The 21,137-nt window shown below is 41.1% G+C and overlaps 1 protein-coding gene across 4 annotated transcripts in view; it reads right to left on the bottom strand.

Annotated features, from left to right (window-relative positions):
• Positions 1-21,137, bottom strand: part of XPO7 (exportin 7) — a 91,995-nt gene that overhangs the window by 18,544 nt on the left and 52,314 nt on the right. For 2 of the 4 annotated variants that reach the window (XM_021073572.1, XM_013990258.2), the window contains exons 3-14: positions 18,499-18,592; positions 17,791-17,957; positions 15,931-15,996; positions 12,825-12,929; positions 10,864-11,029; positions 9,907-9,980; positions 8,015-8,134; positions 6,229-6,375; positions 5,355-5,527; positions 3,441-3,634; positions 2,879-2,984; positions 259-394 (exon numbers count right to left, since the gene is read on the bottom strand). In XM_021073572.1, coding sequence (XP_020929231.1) covers positions 259-394; positions 2,879-2,984; positions 3,441-3,634; positions 5,355-5,527; positions 6,229-6,375; positions 8,015-8,134; positions 9,907-9,980; positions 10,864-11,029; positions 12,825-12,929; positions 15,931-15,996; positions 17,791-17,957; positions 18,499-18,592 — 1,548 coding nt within the window. Of the gene's footprint in view, positions 1-258; positions 395-2,878; positions 2,985-3,440; positions 3,635-5,354; positions 5,528-6,228; positions 6,376-8,014; positions 8,135-9,906; positions 9,981-10,863; positions 11,030-12,824; positions 12,930-15,903; positions 15,997-17,790; positions 17,958-18,498; positions 18,593-21,137 lie in introns of all 4 variants that reach the window. The other 2 variants (XM_013990257.2, XM_021073573.1) reach the window with 2 other exon arrangements.

The following is a 21,137-nucleotide window of genomic DNA, read 5'->3' as shown; positions in this document are numbered from 1 at the left end:
ACGAGGCCGCTAGGTTACCAGGGAACTCCAAGCAACAAATATTTTGACTGGCTGTTTATTAAGCACATAAAGTCCTATAAAAATGGACCCAATTCTTTGACATGTCTCCCCTGATTCTACAGACTAAGAGGAAACATTTGGATTATCCTGATACATAAAGTCTGGAGATTGTATCCAAACTGTTATCAGCCATTTCTCTTAATTAGAAACTCCACAAGCAGGAATAAGAACTAAATGGAGCAGTGGAGAGTCTATTACCTTAGAGGATTTCTGCACCTGGTCCCCAATGTAGATCTTACGAAACTGTTCAAAGAAGCTCAGCATAGCCAGTTCTAGTTTCTCATTACCCGCCTGAGCCAAGCGCGAGTCTGTTAGGTTCATCAGCTGGAGCACCCTAGAGGAAGAAGAGCAACGATTCTCTCAACAGCAAGATATCCCGGTCGGTACAGAAAATCAATCTACCCTGAAACAGTCCCATGGTGCCCTCCTCACCCACCCCGTTGGAAAAGCGGGCTCTGCTCTGCTGAGAAAACAAATTCTCCATTTCTGCCCCACAGGAGTCACAGAATATGAGTGACTAGCTGGATGTCTAAAACGTCCAGTCTCCTGAGACTGTAGATGAAGGCAGAACCTGTAACTGCTTTAAAATAGTGGAAAAAACACTAGTACAGGCAATAACCGTCATCTTTGAAACTTCTGTGAGAACTTGAGTAAAGCAATTTATTTATTTCCTCAGCCCCAGTTCCTCATCTGTAGAATGAGGGAGACTGACTAAGCCAGTGGTTCTCAATCTTTTTTTCCTCATGGAACCAGAAGAGGAAAGGAGACACGTGAAGGATGATGTTCCCAGGCAGGTAACACTTCCAGGGACCAAGAGCAGATATGCTACCTGTGACTTCATCCCCTTTCCTTGCGCCCATCCCCCCAAAAGAAAGCACACTGGAATGCAAGTGAGTGAATGCTGAATGAACAAGAGTGACATTACTAAAGTGAGTCATGTGAGATTCTGACAGTGTGAAAGTATTTAACAAACTATTTGTGACATCTTGATTGAATTAGACTCAGTCTCTGTGTTGTAACACACAAGCTGAGAACCAGTACACAAGACACTGTCTAAATTCAAGTTACATTACGACACACACAGTATCACACCAGACTACAGAATCAGAAAGGTAATAGACTTCATCCTTATCAAACCTTTGTTCAACTCTTCAAGACGTCTGTCAATATTAAAGCACCTAAGTGCAGATGGGCATCAGATAAATAAAGTGGGGGTAGAAACAGACAAATAGGGACTTTCAGAATTAGAATAAAAATTCTGGACCGAAATGTCTGGGGACCAATACATTCTAAGGCATCACGTTAAAATGTGTTTATCTCTAAAGAGAGCATCTAAAAGTTTAGAACCCTTTAGGGTAGCAGTGCTCTGCAAGGTCACAAAACCATTTTCATAAAAATACTAAAACATTATTTGCTCTTTCATCTGAATTCTCCCATAATGGGGCAGTGGGGTTTTTCAGAGGATACAAGGAGTATATCATCACAGACTGACTCAGAAGCAGAGAAGAGAATAATCCAGCTGACTACTACTACGGCAGATATGAAAACAAAGCCATTTTTCTCATTAATTTCTTCTGAAAAAATAGTTATTAAAAACAACATCATATAAGTTGACATGGAATGGGCTTATTGTTTTTGTTTTTTGCTTTTTAGGGCTGTCCCTGTGGCATATGGAAATGCCCAGGCTAAGAGTCAAATCGGATATGCAGCTGCCGGCCTACACCACAGACATAGCAACACAGGATCTGTGACCTATGCTGCAGCTTTCAGCAATGCCCCATCTTTAACCCACCGAGAGAGGCCAGAGATCACACCTGTATCATCATGGATACCAGTCGGGGTCATAACCTGCTGAGTCACAACGGGAACTCCCGGGCTTATTGTTATTTTTAAATGAATTAGCAAATATTTTAAAACGTCTCAGTTTTACATTTTAACAAAAAATATCAATAGATACTCATATAAACAGAAGCTCTTTGAGGGCCTCAATTTTATTTATTTATTTATTTATGCTTTTAAGGGCTGCACCTGAGGCATATGGAAGTTCCCAGGGTAGGGGCTGAATTGGAGCTGTAGCTGTCAGCTTACAGCACAGCTTACAGCAACAGCAACACTGGATCCTTAACCCACTGAGCGAGGCCAGGGATTGAACCCACATCCTCATGGATACTAGTCAGATTTGTTTCCGCTGCGCCACGACAGGAACTCCTGGCCTCAATCCTTTTAAAGAAAGTAAAGAGTCCTGAAGAAAAGGTTTGAGAACCTCTGTGCCAGGCTATTAAAAAAATCCTGCCTTTTTATTTTTCTGTTAGGTAAAGTTTTAGAAATCACAGATTTTTAGTAAGATGAGAATCACACAGACACAAAATAACCTGAAATCCTGTAGGTAGAAAAGTGTATGGTTAAGAGCTTTGAAAGGCTGAAGAAATTCTGTAATTTCATCTTGGGGATACTTGAAGACCCACAATTTCCTTTAGACTTACTCTAGTAAGGCAAAAGCAGTCCATATTTCATTAACTTTGAGATACTGCACTTAAAGAGAACTAAAAGCTACTCTCCACTCTGTATCCTAATACTCCTAATTCTGTATCCATCATTTCCTTGCTGAATTACTGCAAATGGTCTTCTAGGAAGGATTGCAGGCAAAGTCCTTGCTGCTCAGCCCCTTATTTTCACAGGCCATCAGCTTCGTAAGACTATATTCCATAAATGGGGAGAAAAGCACTAACAGAAGCATGCCCTGTTCCCATGGTCTCAGAACCCCAAAGTGGGTGGAGGGTTGAAGCGGTGAAACAGGAAGCCTCTGTGGGGCACTTACCGACAGACAAGCTCGCCATCCATGGCATCTTGCTCATCAGTGCTGGCAAAAGAGACCCGGCCCCCGATTACTGCCCCGATGATGTACACCAGCCACGTCAGCCTTCCTGCAACAGGAAGAAGACCCCTCAGTGTCACCTCCAGCAATCATTTCATCAAGAAATTCTTCACCGTGAAGTTCATTTCTTACTATGAACTTCCTTAATCTAAGAACACTGAAAAAGCCATGAAGTCTGACTGCTGTCCCAGAGTACGGCTACTCCTCTGCTCTGTTGAGGGTGACGCCAAGGGGAAACTTCATTAGACAACCAAGGTGCCCCTCTGAGACGGGGTCATCATTTTTAGTGCAGCACTTTCTGAAAGTTAAACACACCCACTGCAGATATGATTTCAGCTGCTCTTCCCTAGTTCTCTGTGGCTTGTGTTATCAAAGTCTCTATGTATGTGGCACTAACTGATGATGGCAGAAATCTTCTTGTGGGGGGAAGGGGAAAAAGAGAGGTGGCAACAAGTGAAAGGGTGCTTCGAGTACCCTCTTCCAGGCGGCATCCGTGTCCACTCACCCTCCTGCACCGCGATGTCCATGGGGCTCGCGCTGGCGCTCTGGAGCAGCTCCTGATAGGACTGGGCAGACTGGTCAAACAGCTGCACAAGCAGCGCACACGTCTTCTCGTACTCACAGCGCCCGATTGTGGACAGCTGGTCCAACTGCTGCTGGACCAGCCCTGTATCCTCCAGGGGGTCTTCCAGTCCATCTCTACTCCCAAGAGAAGAGGGAAGAAGCACTCTCAAAATACGCCTCCTGACTCCCCATCACAGTGGCTCCCCTTCTCCATTTAGCCACCCCATCTAATCGTGGAGGCCCACATACCAGCATGTCTTCTTACCAAGGGAGGGAGGTAAAAGCAGCTGGAAGGCAGAGGTCTCGACCCAGCATGAGCATCCCGCAGGTGTGCTCTACCTGCTGGTGTCCGATCTTTCCAGTCCCAGTCCCTTAATATTCGTCTACTGTGATCCTCTCAGGCCTATGCTGCTCACCCCTAAAAGCTCTTGGTCTCAGCCTTCCATTTGTTCCTGACTACAGTAAACTTTGGGGCTACAAGTATCCCATCCCCTGTGTGAGGCCATTTTGACCAGATATGTTTTAGAATTCAGAAATCTTCAGATTTTAGGGAGGCGCTATGTAATGTGAACACTCTATGGGCTGTAGCATGTCAAATACAGTATTCCTGCAGCAAAATGTACAAATATTATGAGTAGTCATACTAAATAAAATTAAAAAAAAACCAACTATCAATGGTCTAACATCAGCACATCAAGTTTTACCACCAAATGAGTTTTGTGTCAAGCTCATGAGAAAATTTAAGATTCGTGTCTTAGATTTCAGAACTACAAATGGATCTAACCAGGTCTTGCCTCATCTATTGGCTCCTAGACTTAAAATCACCATATTGTAAGCTCTCTAACTACTGTAACATTATAGTATGACAACCCAACTGCAGCATAACCACTACAACCAAGAGAACTGTTGTATGTTTACCATGGTCCACACACTAGGCCAAGACATAGTAACTCAATCCTCATTATAACCTTTCCCAAGGGTACACAGCTGTTAACTGGCTATCTGGGTCCGGAGCCCACACATGTAACCACTGCCCAACATGGCCTCATGGAAGCCAGTTATTAACCTTCCTAAGCCAGGAATAGAAACTATGCCACTAACACAGTAATGCCTTCCAGTGGGCTTCACTCTGATTTTGAAATGATCCAAGCCATAAACAGTTGAGACTATAACTCTTCTGACAATTAAATGTACTTCACTCTAAACAAATTAAGAAACTCCAGATTTTCAGAGTCCAAGTAAACTCCCTTGAGAAATAGTCAATGAAAAAATATACAAGAAAGGTCCTTATACAAAGCATTACTTCATTTTACATAGGCCATTTCTGAAAAGGTCTGACATTTCTTTAGTTACAGTAGGTTTCTGGTCCAGTTAGCAGTCAAGGAAGATAGAAACCATGTGTCAATGTAATGCAGTCAGTGATCAGCTGCCTGGACTTCTCATATCTTTAGCAAGCTCTTGATTGCATAGCTTATTTATCCATTTTTTTCTTTAGAAGTTCACATTAAGCACCTATATTTTATACATTATAAAACTGTGGTCAGCTATAGCTTATAATGTTCCTTTCCTCTTTAAAGGAAATCAGTGGCAAGGATAAACACTATCCTGATGTAGTTTGTATTCAAAGATGCTGCTGTGGCTGGAGAAGAAGGGGCACAAACAGGATGTCAAACAGAAAGACTCTGACCTCATGCTCTCATCAGCTACCGTGCTGGCATGAAAAAAAGGCCATTACGGTATAAGCTCCAATAAGACTCATATCTAGAACTCCTTCGCCAACTGGGTGTCTGACCTCTGGCAAGTCAGACTCTAGGTCACTTGTGGCGACAGACGGAGGCTGCCCCAGTTTCCTTACCTCAGTATGATGTGCACAGATTCCAAACGGGATGTGATGTAGGCTTTGGTGACCTCAGGAGTATAAGTTTCCAGCATGTGGGGCTCTGTGGCTTTCACGTATGGCACAGAGGCTGCCAGCCGCTGCCACAAGCTCAGGAGATAGTGCACACTGTTTGGGGCAAATTCCCAGTGCTACAGAAAACCAAAAGAGCAGGAAACATAGTTCTCATTTTTGTACACAATACACTAGTCCCACACCACTTGACACAAAGGACAGAGACTTTAAAAAAAAAAAAAAAAAGGATAAACTTTGTTCTGTACATGGCAACTACTCTAATGTGTTCACTGGTATTTCAGAGATTAGACACCCAATGAGTGTCTGAGCTGGATGCATAAGCAGCTTTCAAACATTAGTATGCATTTGAAACCTTGTGGAAAGCTCATTAGAAATAGAGACGCTGAGGCTTCACCTTGGACCAAGTGACCCAGAATTTATGGGGGTAGGACAAAGCTCCCCAGAAGATTTTATGTAAGCCATAAACTTTGAGAACCACTGCCCTACACATGACTAAGAAAAAGAGGACTCTGACTCTTCATTCTTCTGTCTAGTTCCCTGTTCCAATCTTGCCTTTTTCGGGGACTATGAGGGAATCCTCCCTGCCTTGAATCTAAATATTACTCTAACAATTCCCTCACGTTCCTCTAAACATACTCCTTGAATTTTTGTAAGGCAAATGAGCAGGCTGCAATGGTAACCATTCTTGCAAAGTTACCCTATACTTATATTCACTTTTGCCAAGGGAAAAAAATTCTTAGACAGTTAAATAAAACCAGTGAGCAAGAGAAGAGGGGCCAATGTTTAGGAAGAAAGAGACAAGCAACCAAAGACAAACCTGTAGGCTGGTCACTGTGAAGTTAGCTATCAATCGGATGACCTCAGGGTAGTTTTCCACCTTTACTAATTCTCCCAGTTGATAGTTACTCTTCAATCGGGCCAGTAGTCTGCAAAACTCATGGTAATTGTTTGGGTCTAATAAACTCTGGTGACAACACAGGGAGGAAAATAAAATGTAAAATGTGACTCGCTATACTTCTTCCTGAATGACATCTGGAATGGCGTGAGAGGGGGATCTGCTTGAACTTCTGAGCTGCAGGACATCATTCAGAACCACACGTTTGTACAAAAGTTGCTTTTAAAAGGAAAGGTCACGTCTACAATCTCATCTGCCTATAACATCATCCTGGGAGATGGGATTATTAGCTGAAACCGCAAGAGTCTGAAACAAGGCCAGAAGGATCACACTGCTTTGCCAGGGTTGTAAAGTTGATCAATGGCAGAAAAGGAGCACGATCTAAGATGTGACTGGTCTGTGTGCTTCCCACTGATCAAATGAAAAGCAAAGAAATTTTCATTCTCACATCTGTCCGATTTACCATTGTAGTGGCAAAGTCACACAAGTATTTCACATATTTTATTAAATATAATAACTTTATTCTTATATTAGCATAGGTATTTTATTATATACTTCTATCAAACACTTCTGAACTGTTTGCATGACACCAGCACATTTGTTTCCTTACACATGTCCTCTTCTATCAGAGAAGGAGGGCAGATTTAGTTTTGGCCACCATTGAATCCCTGGCACATGGTAGGTGGCTCCACATAATTTGTTGACAGAACAAACAAATTTTCAGAAAGAGGGACAGAACTGAGTATATTAAGTGAACTGCTTTTATGACATTTCCTAGTATGGAGAAGTAACACTTTAAAAAAGCAGGTAGTAACTAAATCTTTGGGCCTGAAAAAGACAAAAAGGGCAACTGAGTTATGGAATTAATATCTGATGAGAAATACCTCCCTTCCCACCTAAAATTAGCCTTATACACTTAGGTAAATAATGTATAGTCAAAAAATGAAAACAAAAACCAAACTTCAGATTCTTTTTTTTTTCGTTTGCTTTTTAGGGCTGCAACCTTGGCATATGTTCCCAGGCTAGGGGTCTTATCGGAGCTGTAGCCACTGGCCTACGCCACAGCCACAGACACGCAGGATCCGAGGCTACACTACACTACAGCTACACCGATGGGATCATATCAGAGCTGTAGCCACTGGCCTACGCCACAGCCACAGCCACAAAGGATCTGAGGCAACCTACACTACAGCTCACGGCAACACCGGATCCTTAACCCACTGAGTGAGGCCAGGGATCAAACCTTTGTCCTCTTGGATGCTAGTCAGATTCGTTAACCGCTGCATCATGACGGGAACTCCAAACTTCACATTCTTAATTTATTTGGGAAAAATAACTAGCTCTCTCCTGATTTTCCTTCAAAGTGTTTCCTTCCCACAACTCCTATATTCCTGAAACTAGAGACACAGGCTCCTCTTTTGGGTGACCACTATCTAGTAATATAGATTCACTTTAATCTTTTTGGTTTTTAATTTTAAATTATAGTTGATTCATAATGTTCCATCAATTTCTGCTGTATAAATCTTCTGAAAGATGGCATGATGACCTGTTTTCTAGGATTTCTGCTGAGTACGATCCCTAGATGGATTTTCTTCTGAATCGTAACAGATAGGCATACACTAATCTCATTCTCTCTCTCTCTCTCTCTCTCTCTCTCTCTCTCTGACACACACACAAACACACACAAATAAATTCTCAAAAACCTCACCTGTGGATTTTCCAGTATTCGTTTAACACCATCAACAAGGTGAGAGAGAAACTTGGCCCTCTCTGCATTGTTGAACAAGGATCTTCTAACTGAGGCAATCTGTACTAAGCAGGATAATACCTAAAGCAGGGCACCACCCAAACACAAATGATTAAAAAGATAGTACAGCTCTTTTCATTACCCTTTCCCCTGCTACAAATATTCTTTACGTATGACACTAATTCTGTTCTTTCAAACCCTGCTACTGTTATTATGATGTAAAAAAGATTAAGGAGGGTTGTAACTTAGGATATCTGAAACAGCTAAAAGAAAAATAAAAGAGCATTAGCTCCAGGTTGATGATAACAACTAGTTAACTGTGCCCTGAAGAAAACAGGCTTTATAATGAAGATATTTCCCCCCTTCCCCACTGTGCTAGATATTTATATCCTGCTTCCCCCTTCAGATCTATTTTCTGCCCATCTTCACTCTGATGTTCCCTAGGAACCTAACCTCTGTTGACTAACAGCCACGATCCCTTGCCTTCTTGCCTCCTGTTGGCTCTGCCCACTGGAAAATACCAGCAGGAGACCAAGCGCAGGGGTACCCCCGGCAGAGCCATGGCTGGCAGCTTCTCTATCTCGTTGGATAGCCCTCCCTAAAGCCATAGCTGTGCCTCCCTCTAGGGTGTCCCTCCCTTGTTCCCTGAGCTCCCCATGACTGCCAGCCCAAGGGGTGTATGTCACCACCCCTTGTTGGAGTCCATTCATTTTGCCTACCCCTTTGCAAATCATCCTTTCACTGATACCCCTCTTGAGTGTGCTACCTTTTCCTGAGGTAAACTTAATGATGCAAACAACACGAATTCATTTTTCTGCTAAAGTGATGGTCTACATTAATTTGGAAAAGTACTACAATGACCAGGAAAGTAGTCTACTCCAGAAACACCATGCAGAGCATCCATTTATTTCACTGCATTTTCTTTGTTTTTTAAATTTTTAAAAATTTTTGCTTTTAGGGCCCATAGGTGTGGCATATGGAAATTCCCGGCTAGGGGTTGAATTGGAGCTGCAGCTGCCAGCCTACACCACAGCCACAGCATAATATGTTTTGTACAACAGTATTTTACACCAAAATCTGAAATACCAGATCAATGTCTTTTAGGACCTGAATGAATGTTGAGATTTAAGGAGGTTAATTATTGCTTTAAGGAGAAATGCAGCATTCCTGAGAGCTTTCAAAAGCTATCCAGATAAAAAAGTATGCAAATTTGCCTTCCCAATGTAGCTTCCATTTATCACTTATGTAACATATGCCTGAGGAATTTTCAGAAATTTTCTTAGTTTTGACAGACTTCAACTAGATCATATAGGGTGAATTCCCCACACTGTAGCTTGTGGTAATCTGAGATAGAGAATAAAGTCAGATACAAGAGGAGACCAAAAGAGCTTGACATCTGCAGCAATTTGTCATTAGATAGGAACAATTTAAAAGGAACTAAGACTCACTGTGAGTACCTTTAGGCAACAAGCTTTACCTCAAAAAACTAGATAACCTACCCTCGTATTTCTTTTTTCTGGCGGGGGTGGGGGTTTTAAGGCCACACCCGTGGCATATGGAGGTTCCCAGGCCTGGGGTTGAATCAAAGCTGCAGCTGCTAGCCTACGCCACAGCCACAGCAAGTTACAATCTGAGATGCATCTGTGATCTTCACCACAGGTCACGGCAATGCCAGATCCCTAACCCACTGAGTGAGGCCAGGGACCAAACCAGCATCCTCATGAATACTGGTCGGATTCGTTTCCACTGCACACAACAGAAACTCCTCTTCTATGATTTTGTGCAACAAAATGAATATAAGACTCATTCACCATTGCTACCGTCTAGAAATAGAAACTGTAGTCCTGACTTACCAGAGGTGAAAATGAAGGAGGGATGGAATGATACAGGTCAAAAAACAGCTGCAGAGTTGAAGAATCTAAGAATGCTGGAAAGACAAAAGAGCACTTTACTGAGTATGTCTGCACCACGCAACTGGCATATCTCAGTGCTGTGCATTCATCAAGGAGCGTTATCTTCCTACTTTCTTATCTTTTTTTTTTCTCTTTTTGCCATTTCTTGGGCCGCTCCCATGGCATATGGAGGTTCCCAGGCTAGGGGTCTAATTGGAGCTGTAGCTTCCAGCCTACGCCAGAGCCACAGCAACAGCAACGTGGGATCTGATCAGCGTCTGCGACCTACACCACAGCTCACGGCAACGCCGGATTGTCAACCCACTGAGCAAGGCCAGGGATCGAACCAGCAACCTCATGGTTCCTAGTAGGATTCGTTAACCACTGCGCCATGACGGGAACTCCCCTACTTTCTTATCTTATAGAATGTTTATTTCCTTTGAAGTGATAAGCTAATATGGGCTTTTTACTTTCCTTTTTTTTTAATTAGAAAAGCACTAGTTTTTAGCTCCAACAAACATTTGCATTCTTCTGATTCTCAAACAATTTAAGGCAATCAGGACTCTTTTCACAGTAAGAATTTTTATCCTTAGGAACACAAAAGCAAGTACAAGTTTCTTTTATTTGATTTTGTTTTTTTAAAGCTAGAAATTCCCTCAAATGAGTAAGATATCAGAGGTCTCTAGGTGATCAATGCAAGGTCAAACTCACATTTGTCAGAAGCCCAGAGTTCTACCCATAAGGGGATCTGTAAGATTCCTCCCAGTTTCTCCCTGACTTTGTAAAGACCCATAGCGACATTCTAAGTTTTCTCTAAGGGCAACCAAGGGAATTGCTAGAGGTTCCTTGGACCGCCTGCAGATGCCAAGTAGAGTGGAGCAATGGTCTGGTCTGCTTCAGACGGTGCCACCGCATTACCTGATCTCCAGCTGGTGGGAATCTGTACCGTGCACAGGTCATCCGAGGACTCATCAGTAGAAGTGCCGATGAAATCAAAGTTTAGGCAGTTATGAGTGAGTTTAAGCAGTTGCATCAGCAAGCCATGCTGACTTTCATCATTCAAGTTCAGATTCTTTCCTGAAGCCTGTAAAAAATGACCACATAATGAACGCCAACCACTCCTCTCTTCCAAGCTTGCTACTGGACTCACAGGAAAGCTGCTCAGCCAGAAAAGGAAGACGATATTTCAACATAGTCAAGAGATGATTCTCTCCTGAAAGACGCTGCACTTCCACCATCTTAATGTCATGATGAAAATCCTAGCTCCTTTTTTACTATTAAAACATTTCTACTATAAAAACAGGAAGCTGGTATTTAAAGAAATGCCCCTTTGACACTTACTCTTCACACACTGTCGACATTGTGGCCATATATGGTTACTTCATTTGCATGGAGATCCTTTTTTAACTTTTTAAAGGGCTGCACCAGTGGCACATGGAGGTTTCCAGGTTAGGGGTTGAATCAGAGCTACAGCTGCCAGCCTACACCACAGCCACAGCCACACTGTATTGGAGCTACATCTGAGACCTACACCACGGCTCACAGCAAGGCTGGATCCTGACCCACTGAGCGAGGCCAGGGATAGAACCCACATCCCCACGGATACGGATCAGATTCATTTCCACTGCGCCACAATGGGAACTCCTGGAGACCCTTGTTGTTTCTAGACAGGGACAGGACTAAACTCTGGAGGGAGTTCTAGTATACCCTGCCCTATCTTCCTTCCTCTTTTTAACATTACTATTTCCAGCATCAACAAAAATTTTTCAAACTAAAATTAAAACAAAATCACCACTGAATTGTACTTATTCATCAGCAGTATCTCTGCCTATAGCTCAATGGTAGTCTAGAGCTATGGTGTCTATCAAAGTCAAATTTATACCAGCGGTGACCTCAGTGACTGGCTGGTTAATTGTTTTTGATAGAATCACAGAATTCAATCCTGTTTTCTCAAAAGCTTTTTCCCTCTAGGGGGTACAACAGCTTTTGCGAGGCAGCTTGCCAAAACTGAGGACTTTTGGGGAATTCTGAAGTAAAACTACATAGCTGAGGGAAAAGATGGACATCATTAACCAGGACAAAAGAAAAATCCAAACTTGCTTCTAACACTAAAATTGAGACATACTGGAAAATGAGAACAAGAACAAGAAAACAACAATTAAAAAACCCCAAATGAACAAAAAGCCAGAGGCTAATTCCATTTGCCTTTCTATAGGGACAAAGCATCCAAACATTCTTATAAATGTGTCAAACTCACTGGTTAACATGTCTCAGTTCAGGTCTATCCATAAATGAATCAAAACACCAACTTTCTATTTTAAAACAGGCAATTTCCTTATGCGATAGTGTCTCCTCCTTCAGGTTATGAAATCTAAACGGATGTTAAAAACTCAAAATCTACTTATCCTTACAGATGTTGCTTGTTTATTTGCTGCCTGTAACTCAGCAGGGGACAGGGAAGCCGGCCTAGTTTTAGTACACTAACAATGCAGTCTCAGCCTGCTTTCAGAGCACTGAGAATCCAAACACCGTAAAACTAAGATGCTTTTACTCCATATAGGAAGATTTTATGTGAATATAAAAAAAGTCAACAACAAAAATCTCAAACTTTGTTCCTTTAAGACAAGAGCATGAGCTAAGTGTTCACTTACTGCTCTTTACGTAGGGGAACAGAAGTGAAATGGGGAAATCTCAATTCTTTCTCTTTGTTGGCAAGTTTCTTCAACATCTTGGACAGAGGTATTACTTGATGATGAGGATTAAGGAGGTGGTGCATAACTTCTCATGGGGGTCAGTGAAGAGCTGACAGCTAACAGGTCCCCACTTATTCTCATCCTTTCACAAGGAACTTGGAGGGAGAACCCAACTTACAATCTCACCTGTTTTAGTAAATTGCAGGAAAGTGTGAAGATATCAAATAATGATGAATCTCGGAAAGAAGAGGCTATTTTTCTGTGCTTGGTTAAAGGATGGGTGGTGTCTGCCTGTGCAGAAAAAGAAACCAGTGCAAGTTTTAGAATTAATTGCAAAGAAAAATTTTTTTCATGTAGAATGCAAATAAACAAGATTTTCAATAAAACTAACACAAATACCAAAATACATTTTATTTATTTATTTATTTATTTTAGTCTTTTTGTCTTTTAGGGCCTCACACACGGCATACAGAGGTTCCAGGCTAGGGGTCCAATCAGAGCTATAGTTGCCAGCCAATGGCAGAACCACAGCAACTCAGGATCTGAGCCGCGTCTGCGACCTACACCACAGCTCACGGCAACGCCAGATCCTTAACCCACTGAGTGAGGCCAGGGGCCAAACCCGCTTCCTCACGATAGGAACTCTCCCAAAATAGATGTTAAAAATTTATATTATATAATAATATTTAGTGAGAGAATGCAAGTGATAATAAGTTGCAAACAGCTAGCCAGGATATCATGTTTTTTCAATACACAGAGGGAAGACAGAAGGAGGGGTGAGTACTTCCACCGGCAAGTTTTAATTTTCCCTGCACTTAGGAAGGTAAAATGGAACGAATTGTTGGAAAACACTGCTAATAATTACTATCATGTTGTACTGTGGCTTAGTCTCAAAACCAGACAGTAGCAAGGCCGCAGTTTTGGAAAACAACCCAGTCAGAGCTGAAGTTACCACCAATCTTCTACCAAAACAGTCATTAACTAAATGGCAACGGCCGGTAATACTCTCTTCCTTCTCTAACCTATTTCGACATGTACTCCATGCTACAGAAGTGAGCACGTCAACTGAGTGGTGGTGACTGAAAGCTTAAATCTCTTCTACACACTGGTCAATTCAACCAGGAGGGAGTTCATTTGGCTTTCGGTACAGTAACAAAAAATGCAGCAAGGTTTCTGATAGACAACTAAGTTATGGGACCCATCCCACCACCACCCTGCTGATTTTATTTCCTAAGTTCAAATAGAAATTGGTAACAGAAACATGCTTTCTTTTTTTTTTTTTGCTTTTTAGGGCTGCATATGGAGGTTCCCAGGCCAGGGGTCAAATTGGAGCTGTAGATGGCAGCCTACGCCAGAACCACAGCAATGAGGGATCCAAGCCGTGTCTGCAACCTACACCACAGCTCACAGCAACGCTGGATCCTTAACCCACTGATCGAGGCCAGGGATTGAACCTGCAACCTCATGGTTCCTAGTCGGATTTGTTTCTGCTGAGCCACGACGGGAACTCCAGAAACATGCTTTCTGATTTGAATCTGATAGGCCAACACAAAACAATGGAAAATTAAGTTATACAGAAGTTCAAAATATTCTGATTTTAGCTTCAGTGTCACTGTGTTATCATAAATATCTTAGATAATAAAGTAATACTAGATTATATACCAGATGCTATATATAATCCGTTATGCTGATCATAATACAGAGACTAATTACATCTTAAATATGTCGGACACATTTCTACTATTCCTTAAGACTATTCCTTAAGACAAATAAAATTTTGAAAAGATTTTAAAAAATACCAATATTGATGGATTCTGTAGAGCCAAGTTTCAAAGAGGAGAGTATTAACTCCGTAATTTCTGTACTTAGTTAATTTGTGCTCTCCTACTACAAAGGTAATAGTGGTTAAATAATAAATTAGTTATTAAGTGCATAGGCTCTGGGATAAGACTGCGTGGGTTTGAATTCATATACTGTTGTCTGGTAACTGTGATATTGCAGGCAAATTATTTCACCTTTATCTGCCTCAGTTTCCTTGACTAGAAAATGGAATAACCACAGTTCCTACCTCACAGGACTATTGTGAGGCTAAAATTAGTTAATCTAAGTAAAATGCTTAGAATGGTGCCTGTCATACAGAAATATCTCAAAACTGTAGGCTATTATTATTCTGATAATTACCAACCACAATGGGGACTGCATGTGACAGAACAAAATATAGACTCCAGACTTTAAAAGGCTATAAGCTAATGCATTTAAGATAGTATCAAGTCATGGTTAAAAATTTTCAGAGTTAATAAAAATGTCTGCATAAATATGAGCCATAGCAACAGTGATGCCATGTAATTAATAGCTGACAACTGAAGGGCGAGGTGTTACAATTAGTGTTAATAGTGGCCTGTTTAATAATCATAACATTTTAGCTGGATACAAAAGTAAACGACTAAAAAATAATAGCCAGAGCAAAAGAAAGCCACTGGTGTTTCCTCTGTAGTAATCTGTGACATCAATTTTTGGTTTAAAAAACTATTTGGTATTTAGCAGAATATTACATGCATTCTGAAAAGATTATCAACAAAATCTTTAATAATGGCACACAGGAATTGATTTCTAAATGATTATAAAAACACATTAAATTACAATAAGAAAGAAGGGGTGGTTCCTGTTGTGGCTCAGCAGTTAACGAACCTGATTAGCATCCATGAGGACGCAGGTTCAATCCCTGGCCTCGCTCAGTGGGTTAAGGATCCGGCATTACCGTGGGCTGTGATGCAGGTCGCAGATGCGGCTCGGATCCCATGTTGCTGTGGCCGTGGCGTAGGCCGGTGGCTTCAGCTCCGATTCGACCCCTAGCCTGGGAACCTACATATGTCTTGGGTGCGGCCCTAAAATAGACAAAAAGAAAAAAAGAAAAAAGGGGGAGAGAAGGGGCACACCAATGATGCTGGTTTCATGTCGCCTTACTCTTCCATCAACAAAGTTACCTGTTTCATTAAAGTTCTGACTTAGGACCACTGCTCTCATTGCTAACAATGAACATTAATACCACTGAGGAAAGCTGAAATGAGAGGATAAAATATTCTGAAGACAGGAGTGGATCAGGACAAAAAGAGTGAGGTAGACTGCACTTACAGAGGAAAAATCAATGGAACTATTTTGTCTCAAAAGTGCATTAATGACTTACCGCAGAAGCACACAACTGCCAAAAAAGATCATCCCACACACAGCAGAAAACACCAATACTAAGAAAAAATATGGCACTTACTTCAATGAGGAAGGCTGTAGCACTTACTTGATTAATTTCATTGGTTAGCTGAGATAAAATTGTGACGCCAATGATGCAGTATTCAACACTATCCTGGTTCAAACAAAACAAAGCAAAACAAAACATAAGGCAAAAAGAGTTGGCCTGTGCAGCTTGATTTCAGCATTCAGAATGTAAGTTATACTTTTGAAATAACAGAGTCCTGTGTTGCTATTAAAACCGCCTAGGAATTCCCGTCGTGGCTCAGTGGTTAACGAATCCGACTAGGAACCATGAGGTTGCGGGTTCGGTCCCTGCCCTTGCTCAGTGGGTTAAGGATCCGGCGTTGCCATGAGCTGTTAGGTCGCAGATGCGGCTCGGATCCTGCGTTGCTGTGGCTCTGGCAGAGGCCGGTGGCTACAGCTCTGATTGGACCCCTAGCCTGGGAACTTCCATATGCCGCAGGAGCGGCCCTAGAAAAGGCAAAAAAAAAAAAAAAAAAGGCAAAACAAAACCAAAAAACAAAAAAACCTGCCTAAGCAAGGTAGCAAGAAATCATAGTTTAAAATTGTTGCTTTGCAGGATATAAAACCTAACTGCTGTCAAAGAAGACTCCTAAAGCTGACTTCATCAAAATTGAGACCTTTTGTACTTTAAAAAATACCCGCAAGTTAGAGTTCAAGGTTGCGGTTCAGTGGTAACAAAACTGACTAGCATCCATGAGGATTCGGGATTGATCCCTGGCCTCACTCAGTGGGTTAAGGATCTGGTGTTGCTGTGAGCTGAAGTATAGGTCACAGACGCAGCTCAGATCCCACCTTGCTGTGGCTGTGGTGTAGGCTGGTGGATACAGCTGATTTGACCCCTAGCCTGGGAACTTGCATATGCTGCAGGTAAGGCCCTAAAAAGACCAAATAAATAAATAAATAAAACCAAAACCCAAAACCCCCATAAGCATTATACCATACATATTGCAGAAAGAGAAACTGGCAAATCACATTTAAGATAAGGGACAAATGAACATGTAACATAATTTACAGAGAGACTGTATACAAGAAAAAGGCAGAGAATCTGATAAATGCACCAAAGACATAAATAGAAAGTTCACACAAAAACAAGAAGTAAATTAGCATATGAAAATTTGTTCCATCTCATTCATAACTCAAATGCTAGGATACTAATTTTTTTAAACTATGAAATTGGAAAAATAAAAAAGCTGAGCTCCCAGGGTATAGGTACAGGGAAATGGACATTCTTTTAATTGTTGAGGGGAGCCACTTTTTTTAGGGTAACTTGGAAATATCCTTGTAAACCAAAAATACACACATCCCCCTGACTGAATAATTCAAAGGCTAAGAGGAGTTCCCATTGTGGCTCAGTGGGTTAAGAACCTGACGCAGTTGTCATGAGGATGCTATAAGCCTTACTCAGTGGGTTTAGGGTCCACTGTTGCCTTGGCTGTGGTGTAGGCCTGCAGCTACAGCTCCAATTCGACACCTAGCCTGGGAACTTCCACACACTGCAGGCACAACCCTAAAAAGAAAAACAAAACAAAACAACCCCCCCACATGCAAAAAACCAAAAGCTAGGAATTTACCTCACAGACACATTTAACTCAAAGTAGGACAAGATGTATACACACAGACACAGACAAGGATATTCATTGTGGTATTTAGCTAACAGTCAAAATATAGAAACTAACTACATTCCACCTATAAGAGTTAAACTGGAATAGTATGTAAGCATTAGAAAGAACGAAGTAGGGTTTGTGCTGACCTGTAAAGCCAAGACATGTTAAGAATTTGGTACATAAGAGAATAAAATGTACCAAATAATTCCACATATTAAAATGTAAGTAAACATATATTGCTTCACCTATTTTTATTCCATTAAGTGTATACATCATACCTGTAAAAACCTTGTGACATCTGTGATTGCATTTCTGAAGACATAGTCATCCTTCTGACAGTCAAACCAGCCCAGTTTTGTGATTCTGGCATATAACTGAATAAGGGCTTGTGTCACAAAAGTAGCCAACTTTGGCCGAGTGGCAAGGTAGTTGAGCACATAGTTCCCTATAAAACAGAAATAATCTACATCATGGAAGGTTCTGCCGCAGAACGGTGTACATCTCTAAAGGTGCGACATGTCCAAGAAGTGGTAAAGTTGAACTATTTACCTTATACTCCCTTAAATCTTCATACTACTGAGAAATGGGACTTTCAATTTAAGATCTGTAGGCTTTCCAACTCAGCATTTTATACTTGTCACAATGAAGAATCTGAAGTAAGGCAGCCTTGAATCTACCCCCAGATAGTTAAATAACATGGTCTGCAGAGAACTCAAAATCCTTAACAGTGTTCCTCTGAGTTATTAGTGACAGTAAAGACTGAAGGAAAGAAACCTTCTGACAACAAAAGGGATGACTCAGGCTTTACCTAGAAGCAATTATACCTCTTTACAAGTCCCAAATCTGGATAGAAACTGGATTCTAGATATTTTGTATGCTTAGCAATTTCAGAACATTATCAAACAAGCAACCTAAGTTTAATGATTACTAGCACACCCCTAAACAAACTAATTTCTCTATGAGAGAAAAGACAACTCTCTACTTACGAATATCTATTCGTTGTTCCAATGGTAGAGGGTTATTTGTGCGCGATACAAGCTTTGTAAGGCATGTAGCTGCCAGTAACTGGGAGTAAGATGACTGTGAAAAGAGGGGGGGAAAGGGATTCAATTTCATTGAGTTACTCAGTCATTAAGTTTTGAACTTGGTGATATGTGCTCAGATTCAAGCAAAATTAATCGGTTTTGTTATATTTGATCCTCTGGATTTTAAAGGGTCTATCACACCAAAGAACAATGAACCCCATGTAGCATCTATGCTCATTTAGCTGATTTCAATCATGAACAAGGGGCAGGTAAAGTGAATGCCTGATCAACCTGAATCTAACACAGGGATCTGTTATCACTTTGAGGGGTAAGAAATTAGAGGGGGTCTTTTCAGAAAGATATTAAGGTCTTTAGAAGAAAAAGCTTTCATTTAACCCAAGAAATCGTCTCCCTCCAATAGCCTTGTTATAACGATGTTTCAAAAAGTTTCACCTCATCATATTCTTATAGTATGGCATTAGAAAGAGGGGGAAAAAAAAAGAAAGTATTAGAAGGAACCACAACATTATGCTGTATAGTTAATCTCCAAATTGCATCTTCTCATCAGCACAATTATCAATCAGCTATAGCTTTGGGGAATATATGTGCTAGTTTTAAAGTAAATTCCTAACAGTTATTTATGAGAAAGAAAAATTATGCCCACAGCAATGGAATAGCATTATCATATTCTCAGTGTGAATTTAAAATTTAATGAATTTTCCTTATGGAGAATCAGAGTATTCTATCTGATAGAAGGAGCCATGTGCAAATTCCTCCATGTGGCTATACTATATAATATCATATAACAGGGACAGACTCTGAATCATCAAAATATTACTATTATTTTTTCTTTTTGCTGTACTCACGGCACATGAAGTTCCCAGGGTGAAAGATCAAACCCTCAAGTCACAGCAGTGATAACACCAGATCTTCAACCTGCTGTGCCTCAAGGGAACCCCATCATCCGAATAATTTAATCAGGAGTTACTGTTGTGGCTCAACAGTTAATGAACCTGACTAGTATCCATGAGGTCACAGGTTCGATCCCTGGCCTTGCTCAGTGGGTTAATGACCTGGTGTTGCTGTGAACTGTGGCGTAGGTCACAGACGCAGCTCAGATCCCATTTGCTGTGGCTGTGGCTATGGCTGTGGCCAGTGACTTCAGCTCCGCTTGGACCCCTAGCCTGGGAACCTCCATATGCCTCAGGTGTGGCCTTAAAAAGACAAAATAATAATAAAAACAACAATAGTGATAATTTAATCAAGGGCCAGACATAATTTTCCATGAAACTAAAATTCCTTAAGACACTAGGCTATCCATAGGCATTACCTAATGCCATCAGTTATAAAAATAACTTAAGCTTATAGAAAAAAAAAATCTATGAAAGTGACTTTGATATATGATTTTTATTCAACACCCCTGAACATGGTGTTTAGAACACAGTGATTAGAGTGGGAGTATCAAATCACTAATAATGCCAAGAGGCTACTACAACTATAGAAATAGTGCATAAAACTACACACTATATATAACATGTAACTGGTTTCTGCACATAATTCCAATAAATCTCCTAAATCACTAAGAAGTCAACAGAGATTAAAAATGGAAGAATCCACTATAACCGTTTCTAGTACTATGCCAACCCTGTTTTATTCCAGTCTGTTGACTGTCAACATGAGAAACTGGAGTTAATAGTGTCAGGGATGATGCCATGGGGTTCTAGCAGGAGTCAAATGGAAGCTAGCTGTGTATATCCCACAGTACAAATATAAGTTGATCAATCCTAGAATCAAGTGACTGAAAAGAAAATACAAAATATAGGAGATCCCATTGTGGCTCAGTGGGTTAAGAAACCTTCTGTGAGGAGGTGAATACAGTGTTGCCGTGAGCTGTGGTGTAGGTCACCAGTGCGGCTCGGATTCAGTATTCTGTGGCTGTGGCATAGGATGGGAGCTGCAGCCCGATTTGACCCCTAGCCTAGGAACTTTCATATGTCACAGGTGCAGCCATAAAAAAGAAGAGGAAGAAGAAAAAAAAAAAAAAAAAAAAAAAAACCTACATGTGGAACAGAATGGATTATGATACAATCTCTAACTGTGACTCTGTAACCTTTAGACACTTGCAAAGAGCTAGCTCCCTCGGCTACTAAAGGATGTTGTTTAGCCAACTGTAATTTGTTCTATTTACTGCATAGACTCTCTAATACTACCATTACAAATTAAAAAATGAAGTCATCTGGAATTGCACGCTCTCAACAAATTCACTGCTTTCACTCTCTTCACACTTCCTTCCCATCTCCAGTAAAGTGCTGCCGGTCTAAACAGGTTCTAACTCTCTTGATGCCCCTTAAGGACACACTGGCTGGATTCCTACCCTTCCTAAAACTTCCATTTTGCCCAAATATATTAACTTAATCAAATCGCTGCTCACTGAAAAGGATTACTTTGATCACTGCATGCCATTTTTACCCTGGAAGAGGTGCTAATTCCATTCTAAACTATAACTTCCTATAATTTTCACTGTCAAGATCATTCTTGCCCTTTACTTTTAAGACATTAAGAAGCAGCTGTGGTACAGGGGAGTACAAACTTAGAAGACG

This window comes from Sus scrofa, chromosome 14 (genome assembly GCF_000003025.6).
Source record: "Sus scrofa isolate TJ Tabasco breed Duroc chromosome 14, Sscrofa11.1, whole genome shotgun sequence".
Classification (NCBI taxonomy): domain Eukaryota; kingdom Metazoa; phylum Chordata; class Mammalia; order Artiodactyla; family Suidae; genus Sus; species Sus scrofa.
Note: the sequence above shows the minus strand (reverse complement) of the source record. Positions and strands in the feature narration are given on the sequence as shown.